Source organism: Macrotis lagotis, chromosome 3 (genome assembly GCF_037893015.1).
Source record: "Macrotis lagotis isolate mMagLag1 chromosome 3, bilby.v1.9.chrom.fasta, whole genome shotgun sequence".
In the NCBI taxonomy this organism is placed as follows: domain Eukaryota; kingdom Metazoa; phylum Chordata; class Mammalia; order Peramelemorphia; family Peramelidae; genus Macrotis; species Macrotis lagotis.
In genome coordinates, this window is record NC_133660.1 from 22,056,986 (window position 1) to 22,069,571 (window position 12,586).

The 12,586-nt window shown below is 38.6% G+C and overlaps 1 protein-coding gene across 1 annotated transcript in view; it reads left to right on the top strand.

Annotated features, from left to right (window-relative positions):
- Nucleotides 1-11,440, top strand: part of SYNPO2 (synaptopodin 2) — a 222,456-nt gene extending 211,016 nt beyond the window's left edge. The window contains exon 5 of the mRNA XM_074228316.1: nucleotides 6,286-11,440. Coding sequence (XP_074084417.1) covers nucleotides 6,286-6,840 — 555 coding nt within the window. The 3' untranslated portion in view covers nucleotides 6,841-11,440. The remainder of the gene's footprint in view (nucleotides 1-6,285) is intronic.
- The last annotated feature ends 1,146 nt before the right edge of the window (nucleotides 11,441-12,586 follow it).

Genomic DNA, 12,586 nt, shown 5'->3' on the forward strand with positions numbered 1-12,586 from the left:
CAAGTCCTGGTGATCTCTTCTCCAGGTTAAGTTCATTCAACTGATCTATCTCTGGCATGGTCCCTTTTCTTCATCTTCATCACTCTTCTCTAGATGCTGTCTGTCTTTCAATGTCTTTCTTAAAATGGGAGACAAGAGCTAAACATAACACTCCACATATGTTCTGATCAAATTTTGTTTGTTCAGTCATGTTCAACTCTTTTTGACCTACTTGGGATATTCTTGGCAGAGATACTGGAGTAGTCTGCCACTTCCTTCTCCAGATCCTTTTATAGATAAGGAAACTGAGGCAGAGAAGATTAAGTGACTTGCCCACGGACACATAGCTAGTAAGTATTTGAGACAGGATTTGGACTTCTTGACTCTATGTCCTGCACTTTATTCACAGTTCTACCCAGTTACCTGTCCTTATCAAACATTATTATCTGAAGTCCTGATCAAACATATGCCTCCAAATTTAAGCAACTAGAATAATAAAATAACTTGAATGACCAGAAAGACATTTTTGGCTCTAAAGCTTTCTTGACCTCTGATTGCATTGTTTTTTAAAATTCAGAAGCTCTTTTAGGTCATATTTTTCCAAACTCCTCCAAAGTCCCACCAAAAATGGTCACAAATTTGAGGGGAAGCAATGTATGAAATGAAAGTTTGGAGCAATATCCATGGAAATGCCACTATTTAGTGGGGAAGGAAATAAAGACAGAGCCGAGTGTAGAATTTCACTGAAAGACCAAAGATAGCAAACTTGACTTAGGGGAACCAGTCTGGTTGAGTTGAAGAATCACTGCTGTTGGAAATCAAAGTTCTAGGTTTGAAATTTAGATGTGTCACATACCATCAATGTGACCTGGACCAATTCCTGTAGCCTGAGTCCCAGTTTTCTCCTCCCTCAATTGAACAGGTAGGATCAGGTGATTTCTCATGTCCCTTGCTGCTCTAAGTCCCCTGAGATCATGAAACATGACAGCCATTTCCTCTGACCAATTCTCCATGGTTCAACATGTCACAAAGTCAGGAAATGACTCCGAGGAGCTTATCCCTCTGGGAGAATAAATAGCATGGCGGGAGTCTCCAACCAAGAGGGAACCTTCACATTGTTTCCTGGAATTGGACAAGTGGTATGGATGAGGGGATTTAGAAGTCATGGCTGAGCTCATCATCCTTTAGTAATGAGCTGCTTTAAATATAGAGAGACTTAATGTTCCCCATATAGCATTCTGACTCCCCAGGTCATCAGCCAGCTGTGGCTGCCCCTCAAGCAAACTTCAGGTCTTTTTTTCTTTCCTTATTTTTTACTAGGTCACAGACAGCTCACTAAGAGATAGGCTCTTACCTTCTTATTTAAAGAAAAATATAATAAGAAATAAAACAATAAGAAATAAATGCAATAAAAGAATATATAAGTCTCACAGAGCTTAAGGCAGCTCTTGAGAAGATCAAATAAATAAATGGATAACAATACTATTTTGTTTTGGCTTGAATCTGTCACGCCAATTAGAAATTAGGCACAGTGCTGATAATTATTTCATTTGAAGGTAACATAGTAATGCAATTCAGTATCTTGTGTCCCCCATTAGAGTCTAAGTTCTTTGAGGACAGGATCTATCTCATTTCCTTATATGTATCTCTATTTGCAATGTTTGACCTCTTTCCTGTTACATGTTGTTGTTGTAGTTAAGGTAGTTGAGTTGTGTCCAACTACCTGTGACTCCTTTTGAGTTTTTCTTGGCAGAGATACTGAAGTGGTTGGTCATTCCCTTCTCCAGCTCATTTTACAGAGGAGAGAACTGAGTCAAATAGAATCAAATGGCTTGTCCAAGGTCACTAAACTAGTAAGTGTCTGAGGTGAGATTTGAACACAGGATGATGAATCTTCCTAACTGCTCTTTCCACTGCAACACCACCTAGCCTCTTCCTGGCACATAGCAAATGCTTAAGAAATTCTTTTCCCTTCATTCATTCAATCAACTAATAAGCAAATAAAGCACCTTCTATATTCAAGAAAAGACAAAAATAATAACAGTAAATAAAATTTAACTTAACATTTTCCAAAGTGTTTTACATATAAAAATAATGATGATAATAATAGCTAAAATGTATAAAAGGCTTTATATTTTCCAGGCAATTTTCATATATTATCTCATTTGATTGTCACAATAATACTGTGAGATAGGTTATACCCATTTTATAGATGAGGAACTGGGTCCAAGTGAAGTTTATTGGCTTCCCCAAAGTCACACATCTATTAATTGTCTGAGTTAGGATTCACACTCAAAGCTTCCTGACTTTAAACCCATTGTTCTCTCCATTCTAATACCCACCTGTCTCATAAATGAGGTACCCCTTCTCTCAAGAAACTAACATGGGTGTGACATGACATGGATACAAATAAAAGTTAAAGGAAATGAGAGAGAGCACCAGTCACTAGAGTGTGAAGGAGAGAGAATCAAGGAAGGTTTCATGAAGGAAGTGACACCTGAGATGATCTGGGAAGGATTGCTAGAAGTGTCGAGACTAGAACTAAAAAAATTAGTTTTCAGACATAATAGACAGGTCTATACAAACACAGAGATGGAAATGGACATCCAAGTGTTGGGAGTAGTATGTGGCCCAGTTTGGCTGCAACAGAGAGGTATGAAGAGTAGTGATGTGAGGGGGAGAAAATTCTGAAACAAACAAACAGATTGGTGTTAGATTGTGAAGAATTTTAAATGCCAGTCTGAGAGATTTGAATTTCATGCCTGATGCAGCAAGGAGGGTTTTGATCAGAGCTATGACATAGTTAAGCTTATTTAGTGGTTGCCTAAATTATCAAGGAAGATTATTTTGGAAGCCATATGGGGCAGAAATCAGAAAAAGGAAAGCCAGAAAAGTATGAAGAAATTAGAATGTTGGTATTATAGTCCAGGGTGGAGGTGGTGAAGATTGGAGCTAAAGAAGAGATCCTGGGTGAGGAAACAAGGGGATAGATGCAAGAAATATTGTGGATCAGATCTGAAATCAGTTGGTATTTGACTGAATCTAGGAATGGAAATGGTAGGAGAGAGTTAAAAATGAACTGCAAAATTTGAATCTGGGTGACTGTAAAGGTCATAATCCCTTCAGCCAAAATGGGAGAACTTGGAAGGAGGAGAATGTTCCTACTGAGAGTGATTTTGCTTTGGAGATGTTGAATATGAAAATTCCAGATTTCTGGCATTTGGGGTTATGGAACTAAAGCTAAAGATAGATATTAGGGTCGGATAGATAGATTGAGGAGTCATCTGCCTGGAGATAATAATTGAATCTACAGTAATTGATGAGATCTCTGAGGGAATGAGTGTAGAAAAAGAAGTGGGCCCAGGACAGGGCTTTGGAGGACATTCATGATCAGGCACAGGAGAAGGATGATGAAGGAAAGACAGAGCAAGTGAAATTGAATAGTGATAAGTAGGAAAGAACCAGAAGAGACACATTTTTTCATGAAAATTTAAAGGAGAAAATACCCAAGAGGATGGGAAGATCAACAATATCAAAAGTTACAGGAGGGATGAAGAGGATGAAGATGGAGAAAATGCTCTTGGATGTGTCATTGGTGGCATTATTTGACATCCTTGAATGGCTGACTTGAATTGAGAAGTGAGAACGGAAGCCAGAGTAGAATAGATTGAGAATTGGGTGAGAGTTGAGAAAGTAGGAGAAACATGACTTTGATCATGAAAGGGAGGAGATGAATAGAATGGTCATCTGAGGAGATGGTAGAAGTGACTGAAGACTTCTTAAGGATGAAAATATATGAGATTTTAGAACTTATTTGTTGGTAACAAGGAAGGAACCAGGAGATAAGGAAAGTTTCTCTCTTGCAACATTATCTGTCTCTGACAATAGTGAGAGTTTAATTTTAGTATATAACTTTTGGAAGTTTAAATAGATCTTTGTGGTCTAAAGTAAAATGAGAATACCATCTTGAGGGATCCCTCTTGGCTGAAAGATACCACCATGTGTTTCTAGCAAAAGTTAAGTGTCAGTTCTATCTGTCTCCAGTCCTTGGGACCATGTCTGGATTCTAAGTGTAGCATTTGACTTCACATAGAACAGCCTGAACCTTAAGATGGAGGGATAGTAGGATCATAGACCTAGTTCTGAACCTCAGAGGCCATTGAGTCCTACTTGCCCATTTTGCAGATGAGAAAACTGAAACCCATGGATGTGAAGCGATTTCTCCAAGGTCACACAGACAGTAGGTGATAGAGCTACCAAGTCTTCAGATACTATATGGATTCCCTAGAATATATAGAATATATAGATACTATATAGATTTCCCTAGAATCAAAGGGATAAGAAAAGATCGGAGATATTTTTTCCTCATTGGATGATGAATTTAGAACTCTATAGTAGCTAGACAGTCCTCTTCTAAGCTCTCTAATTTTGGCTTCAGGGAGCATGATTAGTCACCTAGGTTCAGATTCTGTGAGTCATTTTTAATTTTCCTCTTTCTCTCACCCCCCCATTTTGAGTCAATTGACAAGACTTACAGATTTCACCTCCACAACATTTCTTGCATCCATCCCCTTGACTCCTCACAGAGAATCACCTCTCTAGCTTTAGTCTCATCACCTTCACCCTGGACTATTGTACTAGCCACCTAACTGTTCTCCCTGTTTTTAGACTCCTTTTTCCAATTCATCCACCACATGATTTGCCAAATAATCTATCTTGGCCATTCAGACCACAGCTAATTTAGCTTCTTCACTTCTCACATCAAAACCCTCAGCAGCTCCCTGATACTCTCAGATAAAGAAACTGAAGCCTAGGCTAAATGACTTTCTTAAAATCATATGGGCAATGGTTGGTGGGACCAGGATTCACACCCAGGCCCTTTGACTCCAAACCCTGAATTTTATGCCACTGCCATCTCATGGCTTCTTCATTTGTGAAGTCTCTTCATTATCAGAGGCTGCTGACTGCACGGATAAGAGTCAGGACAGATCTAGATTCAAATCCAGGATATCCCAGAGTCTTTCTTCATTTCTAAAATGAGGTTGATTGTGTCTATTTTATCAAGCTCATCAGAGGATGAAACACAAAAGTCTTTTTGACCCTCATGTGTTTTCTAAATATCAATCATTATTATTATTATCATCATCATCATCATCATCATCATTCTATATCAAGAATCCTACAATGAGTTGTTGTTTTGGGGTTGGGTTTTGGGGGAGATGCAAACCTGAACTGTCATTGGTGAAGGGAACTCTGAGTATGAAAGCTTCCCTGATTGGTTCTGTAACTCTTAGTCTTAGAAAGTTGTCCAGAGCCTTGTTATATGAAATAACTTAGCCAAGATCACACAGCCAGTGTGTGTCAGAGACAAGACTTGATCCCAGGTCTTCCTATCTCCTGGGTTGGGCCTCTACTCCATGCTATGTATGTTGTTTGTTCCCTGTGGCAGATTTCCAAATGTACTTCAAGTCAGTTTGTACCAGAGGTGTTATGCTTCTCCATAGGTCAGTGATACAGACTGTTGAGCAGTTGACAGGGTAAAATAGGGTCATATGGTTATAGAGGTAGAGTTGGAGGTATCTTGGCCACTCTGCATTCTAAATCCCTTATTTTACCGATAAAATTGAACTCACCAAGATTAAGTTACCACCCCAAGTTGCAAAATCAATGGAAACAAATTCAATACAACCATGATGTAAAAATGCCTTCCAATCATCCTTGTAGGATTTTTACTCATTCAATTCTAGGAGAAATAAGAGCTCTAAAACTGGTGGACATTCCATAGCAAGAGTTAAATCCCAGCTGGGATCTTGCAGGATATTGACTCTGACACTCTCATTTTACATGTGATTGCAACCAGAACTCTCTGACTCCCAACTTACTGCTCTTTTCAGTGGCCCAATGAAAGTGCTTTGTAAATATTATAAAGTTTTTTAAAAAAATTTTATTGTTATAAAATTTTAACAGTGTAAAGTGATGTTGTGACAGTGATTCTGGATTTTGGTTTGGATTTGCAGTAAATGAAACTGTGCTTAAGGGCAGAGATTTAGTCTTTGCTCTTTCAGGCCCTCTTCATAATAGTTTTTGATCCAGGATTCTATGCTTTGATACTCTCTTTGACAAAACTCTCAATTTTTCCAGTTTATGAAATTGAGAGACTAAAGAAAGTGTAAAGTCAAAGCACTAGGACTAGGGTGCTGAGAAACATGGGCTGCAATGTATTTGGGGATATCTATGGAGTGCTGTTCTCACTGATTACTTTTGAGATCATCCAATATGGTTTATTAACAGTTTTCTTATTTCTAGGATGGTAGGCGATCCTTACCACATTTTGGAAGACCTGGTACAGCCACTGTATCTTCTACTTCTCTTCTGATGTTCCAACCTTCCCCTAGTTACCCTAGCAAACCTGTGGGTGAACCTGCAAAAGTAAACAAAAGACTCACACCTTGGGAAGCAGCTGCTAAGTCACCTCTTGGTCTTGTGGATGATGCCTTTGGCCCCAGAACCATCCAGGAATCCATCATGGCCAATGTAGTCTTTGCTGCCCAGAGGAAAAGCTTGCCAGAACCACTCGATGATTGGAAAATAAGAGTTTCCTCTGCACCCCAGGCTCAGAAGTCAAATCTGGGCTCATTTTACAGGAGCGAAAATGGCATCCCCAGTCTGCTAAAAAACACCAAGGCAACCACTTATGCTAGCAGTCAGTATGAGGCCCCACTGCCATATTCCACCTATTATGTGAAGCCCTCAAGGACTGGGTTTGAAAGGATGAACATGGAGACCAAATCTGAGTATGGCTTTTCCTTCAGAGATGGCAACTACAATCCACACCCAAGAGGATGGAAACGTGAGACCTGAGATTTACCCAAGAGAAAGTTGCCCTTTCTGCGCTAACCAGCTGTCAGTTCTAATAGCTAAAACATGGAGCAAATCAAGTTATCTTTTCTTGACCCAACCAATTCTATAGAACATAGCAATCTTTTATTCTCAGCAAAAGAAAGAGATTTGCAGTCACATGACTCTGAGGTTCTTCTATGTGACAGATTGGCTTAATTTTTTTTTTTTTGGTCTTTAAATCCCTAAGTCACATCTGTGTATTTTAGCATGTAAGAGTGCATGCAAATGTGCATTCAAACCTTACTTACCCTTCCTGACTTACTCTTCCTGATCCTCATTCAATCAAAAGATGGGAAAAAAGAGATCATATTTGTGGAAGGAAAATGCAATTGTCTGAGTTGGTTTCTGGAGTTCTTAGCCTAGTTTTCTTTATATCATCAACACATCTCCCAGCAGAGATAAGCAATTCATTTCTGTTCTTTTGTCTGTGTCATCACAAGTTATGGAAAGGAAAGAATAGCCTGCCTGTTCTAGATCTGTCATGAGAGATCCACAACCAGGAATCTAATTTGAGGGAGGATTTCTCGAAAATAATACACCAGTATTATGGGAAGGAATTCTCTGAGGTTGGTTGTTTTTAAAGTATTTCTCATGATAGCTCAATATCTAATTAAATTCCGTTTTCTTTAAGAAACTGATAGTAGTTTTAGATAGTCTGTGAAAGAGACTAATGAAATAAACAATTTAGGCTAAGGTCACCAGGAATTCCAGAATTCTTGTGAAACCAATATTGTTGTGCACCTAAAGATGAGAAAGATTTGTATATTGTATTATTTCTAATCAATTTGAGCTTGACCTTCAAAGAGTGAAATAGGTATAGATAGAGGGATTGATTTCATTGATAAGAGACTTCCTAGTGAGACTAGTAGACTCATACCAATGCAGGTTGGAATCTTCTTTGCAATTTTTAGTTTTTAATTAATTTAAGGCAATAGGGTTAAGTGACTTGCTCAAGGTCAATTATTAAGTTAATTATTAGGCAATTATTAAGTGTCTGATGTCAGATTTGAACTCAGATCCTCCTGACTCCAGGGCTGGTGCTCTATCCACTGTGCCACCTAGCTACCCCTGAAATTTATAGTGTTAGAGAGCTCTCTGGGGCAATGAGAAGCTGTGTCTTGTCCAGGATCATACAACCAACATCTTTCAAAGAGGGAACTAGAACCCAGATCTTCCCAACACTGAAGCTGACTCTATATACTAACCATGTTGTCTCTAAAAAAATTCTAGCAAAATTAATGTGATGGGATATTCATGATCTATCAAATACCAGATTCAATCTCTAGGTTAGTAAGACCATGAATCTTATGACATTGCCCAAAAGAATTGTTGGAAGCCAGGTTTTCTGTTATGTGTCATAGGGTGTGAGTGCTGATGTGAAGGAGAAGAAGGAGCCCTAGCTGAGTTGTCATATAGTTTAATGGACTAGGCAAATAGAAAATCATACTTGCTTGTCACTGTCCATGGTAGCCAGTCACTGAGTTGTAAAGAAAGTTGTTGGCCATCAATCAACTAGCCAGAACTGCTGCTCCTAATAGTTAGTTATTTAGAAAGACAGAATGAGATCTAGAAGATAGATAGCTATATAGACAGATGGATAGATAGATAGGGATGAGTGATAGAGCTAGGTAGATTAGAGGATAGATCGATGATAGATAATAAATACTTTGATAATAGATGATAAATAGAAATAGATAAATAGATTAGTAGAAAGAACATTTACTCATTCTTTCTATGTGTTAGGCAATGTGTCAAATTCTAGGGATGCAAAAAAAAGCAAATGAGGCCGGATGGGCTTGCAAGGAGCAGAACACAGGATCAGAAGCTTTAAACCTGAAAAAATCTCAGGGGTCATTTAGTCCAACACCTTATTTTTCACTGGCATAAACTGAGGTCCAGAGAAGTGAAGGAACTTAATTGCTCAAGCCCAAAGTAAGAGGCAAAGTCTTGACTTGTTCTAGGATCCCTGACGTTCAATGCATTAATTGCCCTTTTTTAAAATCACACCAAGAAACTGAAATATAAATTGTAAAATAATCAATGCAATTCTGGAATCAGTCATTAAATGTGAAAGAGAAAGAGCATCATTGAGAAAGATTCATAAAGAAGACTGATAGAACTCAGGGTCCCTGTTTGAAATCCCTGCCAGCTTGACTAGTAGAAAACAAGGTCCAAACTTGACTCACTGACTCAGTCCGAAATCTATTAACTGTCGATTTAAAAAACATTCAGAAGTATGAGAAATCGAGAATTTTTGTTTGGCAAACATAAGTGCTTAGAGAGCTAAGTCATTGTAGTGAGCTTTTCCTCTAGGAAATATCATTTTCATTTGTCTCTTTCACTGAGTTTAAGTTTTAAAGGGAAAGGGAAAAGTCAGTCCTAAAACTTGACTTGAAGAAATGCACCATGGGCAACATCTTTCACACAAATGGCATAGTGATAAAAGTGCATAAAGTGATGACCGTTGTTTTTAAAGGGATGTTGACTGCTGAAAAGAAAGATGATATGGCCCAAATTCTCCCAAATGTGGGAGACAGAATAATAATGGGGAATTCCTGGGAAATCCTAGGCATGAGATACCTCCTGGTTCTCCTGGTCTGCCCTTCTCCTGTTAGCAGCCCTGCTCTGGACTCATCAGTGCCTTCACAGTATCATTTAGCTTCCCATTCACTAAATCTGGTATGGGGATATTGAGAGTTTAGCAGGAAAAAAATTTGCTTCCCAATTCTGCATGTTTTACTTGGCTCCTAAATAAATGCTTCCACTTGTGCCCTTTAATAGCTGATAGCAGTTGTATTAGTCACTGGAGCTATGATCACCTATGTGGTGTGCTTCACCCATGTGAAGTTTTTTTTTTTTCAGTTTTCAGAGTGAAATAGTTTCACTTACCCCCCAAAAATATTTCATTATTGCCTTTTAAAAATTTCAATTCTACAAGCTTTTAAAAAAGCATCTGCCATGGACAAGGCCAGGTGTTAAATACTGAGCACATAAGGATATAAAGTACCACCCTCAAAGATCTTACATTCTCTGGAAGAGGGGGAGAACAACATATACCCAGAGTAGAAAATATAAGATTAAGACAAAGGAAAAAGTTATTTCAAAAGTAAGAGTCCTGATAAATAATGGACTCATGGATGCAAAGTTCCAAAGTCCATGCTGCTTTGAAAGATATTAAAGATTTCAAGAGACAGAGATAAGGAGGGAATGCATTTCAGACAAAGTGATCACTTATTCACTCCCCTTTCATGTCACCATCCCACTCCTGCCAAACCTTTGTTATGAAGAAAACCATTTAACCAGTCTGATTGTTAATCATAATATACATAATATATGGTCCTTTCTCATTCTACTGAGGTGAAAAGAGTATTTTACTTTTTTTGAAGCATCAATAGAGAATTCTGCTCCTTTTGAGAAAACTGGTTCAAGATCATTAATTATGATCTGATTATCAGTTTTCAAATTTAAGAAGAGAAAAATACTCAAGAAGCAAAGAATTCACTCTTCACCAGAGAGGATGGACACACCCATTGGATTTCAGTTGAAAGGAGACATATATGCTTGGCAGAAATGATGCAAAAATGGAAGATGGTTCAAGTAAGCAGCATTGGACCCTTCTGAGGTCTAGAACCCTGCATGGTGAGCAAGAACTTCATTCTACCTAATTGTTCCAATATTAAAATGATTAAATCATAGCTGGAGTCTTAGCTGAAACTTCCCGATTTTTTGGAGGGGAACATTGAAGAGTGTGAATATAACTTTTAAGCTTGGGGGGGGGGTGGTCCTGGAGGTTGTCATCTGCAACCGATCTCTCCTTTTACAAAGGAGGAATCTGAAGCCCACCCAGAGAAAGGGAGTGACTTAAGAAGCTCACAGAGAGAATAAATGGCAGAGCTGGGTTTTGAACTGTTGTCCTCAGAGTCCAGTCCAAGAGTCTTTCTACTCTGGCAAGATAAACAATGATCTTAGTGAAGAAGCGGAATCTGACATACAGGACCATGCTTTCCCCCCAGAGTCATGACTTTGTAAGGAGAGTTCCCCCAAATGGTAGGACCAGTTTTCCTCCAAGTCCCCCCAGAGCTAGAGAAAAATACAGCTTCTCCGAGGCTGATAGATGTATATTAGTACTAGGAATGTCTTTCCTCTGACTAAGCTTTACATATCAAACCAAATCCAGGGGACCACCTGGCATGTCCCTTATTAATTACTACATGTTAAACTTTTTTCACCTTGTGTGTTTTATGAATGTACAAATTTAGTCATAGGTTCACAGATTATGAACTGAAAGGAGCTTTAGAGGTCAGCAAGCCTAACCCTCTCATTGTATAGGTGAAGAAATTGAATCATAGAGAAGGGGTAGGACTTGGTTAGCATCCTCTGTTGTCAGTGGCAGAGCTGGGATTGGAATCCCCTTCCACTGATGTTAGATTGAGTGTTCTTTCTACTCCACCCTACTTTCTTTCTTAGCAGCTTCTCTTAGTTACCTCCACAAAGATGGCCAAGAGCACGTGCACCCACACACACACACACACACACACACACACACACACACACACACACACAAACACACACACACACAAACACACACACACACACACACACACACACACACACACACACACAGAGTTATAGATATATATATATAGCCTGCACAGATATTGACTTGCGCACAGATCAATCACATGAAATGAGATCAGATGGCTGCAGATTCAGCTCCAATTAGAGTAGAGGGAATCATGCTAGGGTTTACTTACTGGGAGAGCTCACTGTCCAGGTTCAGCTTCTGAACAATGCTTATTGCTGGTTTCCATTGTAAGAGACTCTTTGCCATCTAAATGTTTGAAAATTATCTAAACTTAATTGTGATTTCCACTTATGTTGATTCATCACCAATGACTGGGTTTGAAAGGTGCATGTTGATGATGAAAGTTGCATTAATAAAAGTTATCTTACCAAAATCAAGTGAAAGTCTTGTTTTTCTTTATCTAAGATCATAAGAGTTTAGAGTTGAAGAGGACTTCAGAGGAGCAAATAGATAGAGTCCTAGATCTAGAGAATATTAAAGTAATTTCACTTCAAATAATGACCTTTTACACTTTAATTTTCCCCCAAGATTTTTGATGAATAATACCAAAGTGACAAACATAAAAAGGAAGTCAGGCATCCTACACTAAATGGTTCTTTTTTTCTTATTATTAGATAAAATGGTAGGTGGGACTGTAGTATCTATCCATACTATTATGCCACCTTCACTCCACTATCACCTGAAGGGTTGCCCAAAAGTTTAGTCAAAGAGAAAAAAATACCCCTTAGATTACAAGATATTGTGTCAAACTTGGGAGCCCCTATGATGTTCACTCTGTTACTACTGAACAGATACTTATTAATCAATCAACAAATATATCTTAAACTATATAGACCAATCACTGTGCTAAGGCATACAAAGAAATATCCCCTCAGGGTGGCTAGGTGGTGCAGTGGATAGAGCACCAGCCCTGGAGTCAGGAGGACCTGAGTTCCAATCCAGCCTCAGACACTTAATAATTACCTAGCTTGTAATTATTGGGCAAGTGGGCAAGCCACTTAACCCCGTTGCCTTGCAGAAACCTAAAAAAAAAAAAAAGAAAGAAAGAAATACCCTCCCCACCAAGGAGAGTACATTCTAATGGGGGGATACAACTTTTAACTATATACATATATTTATGTG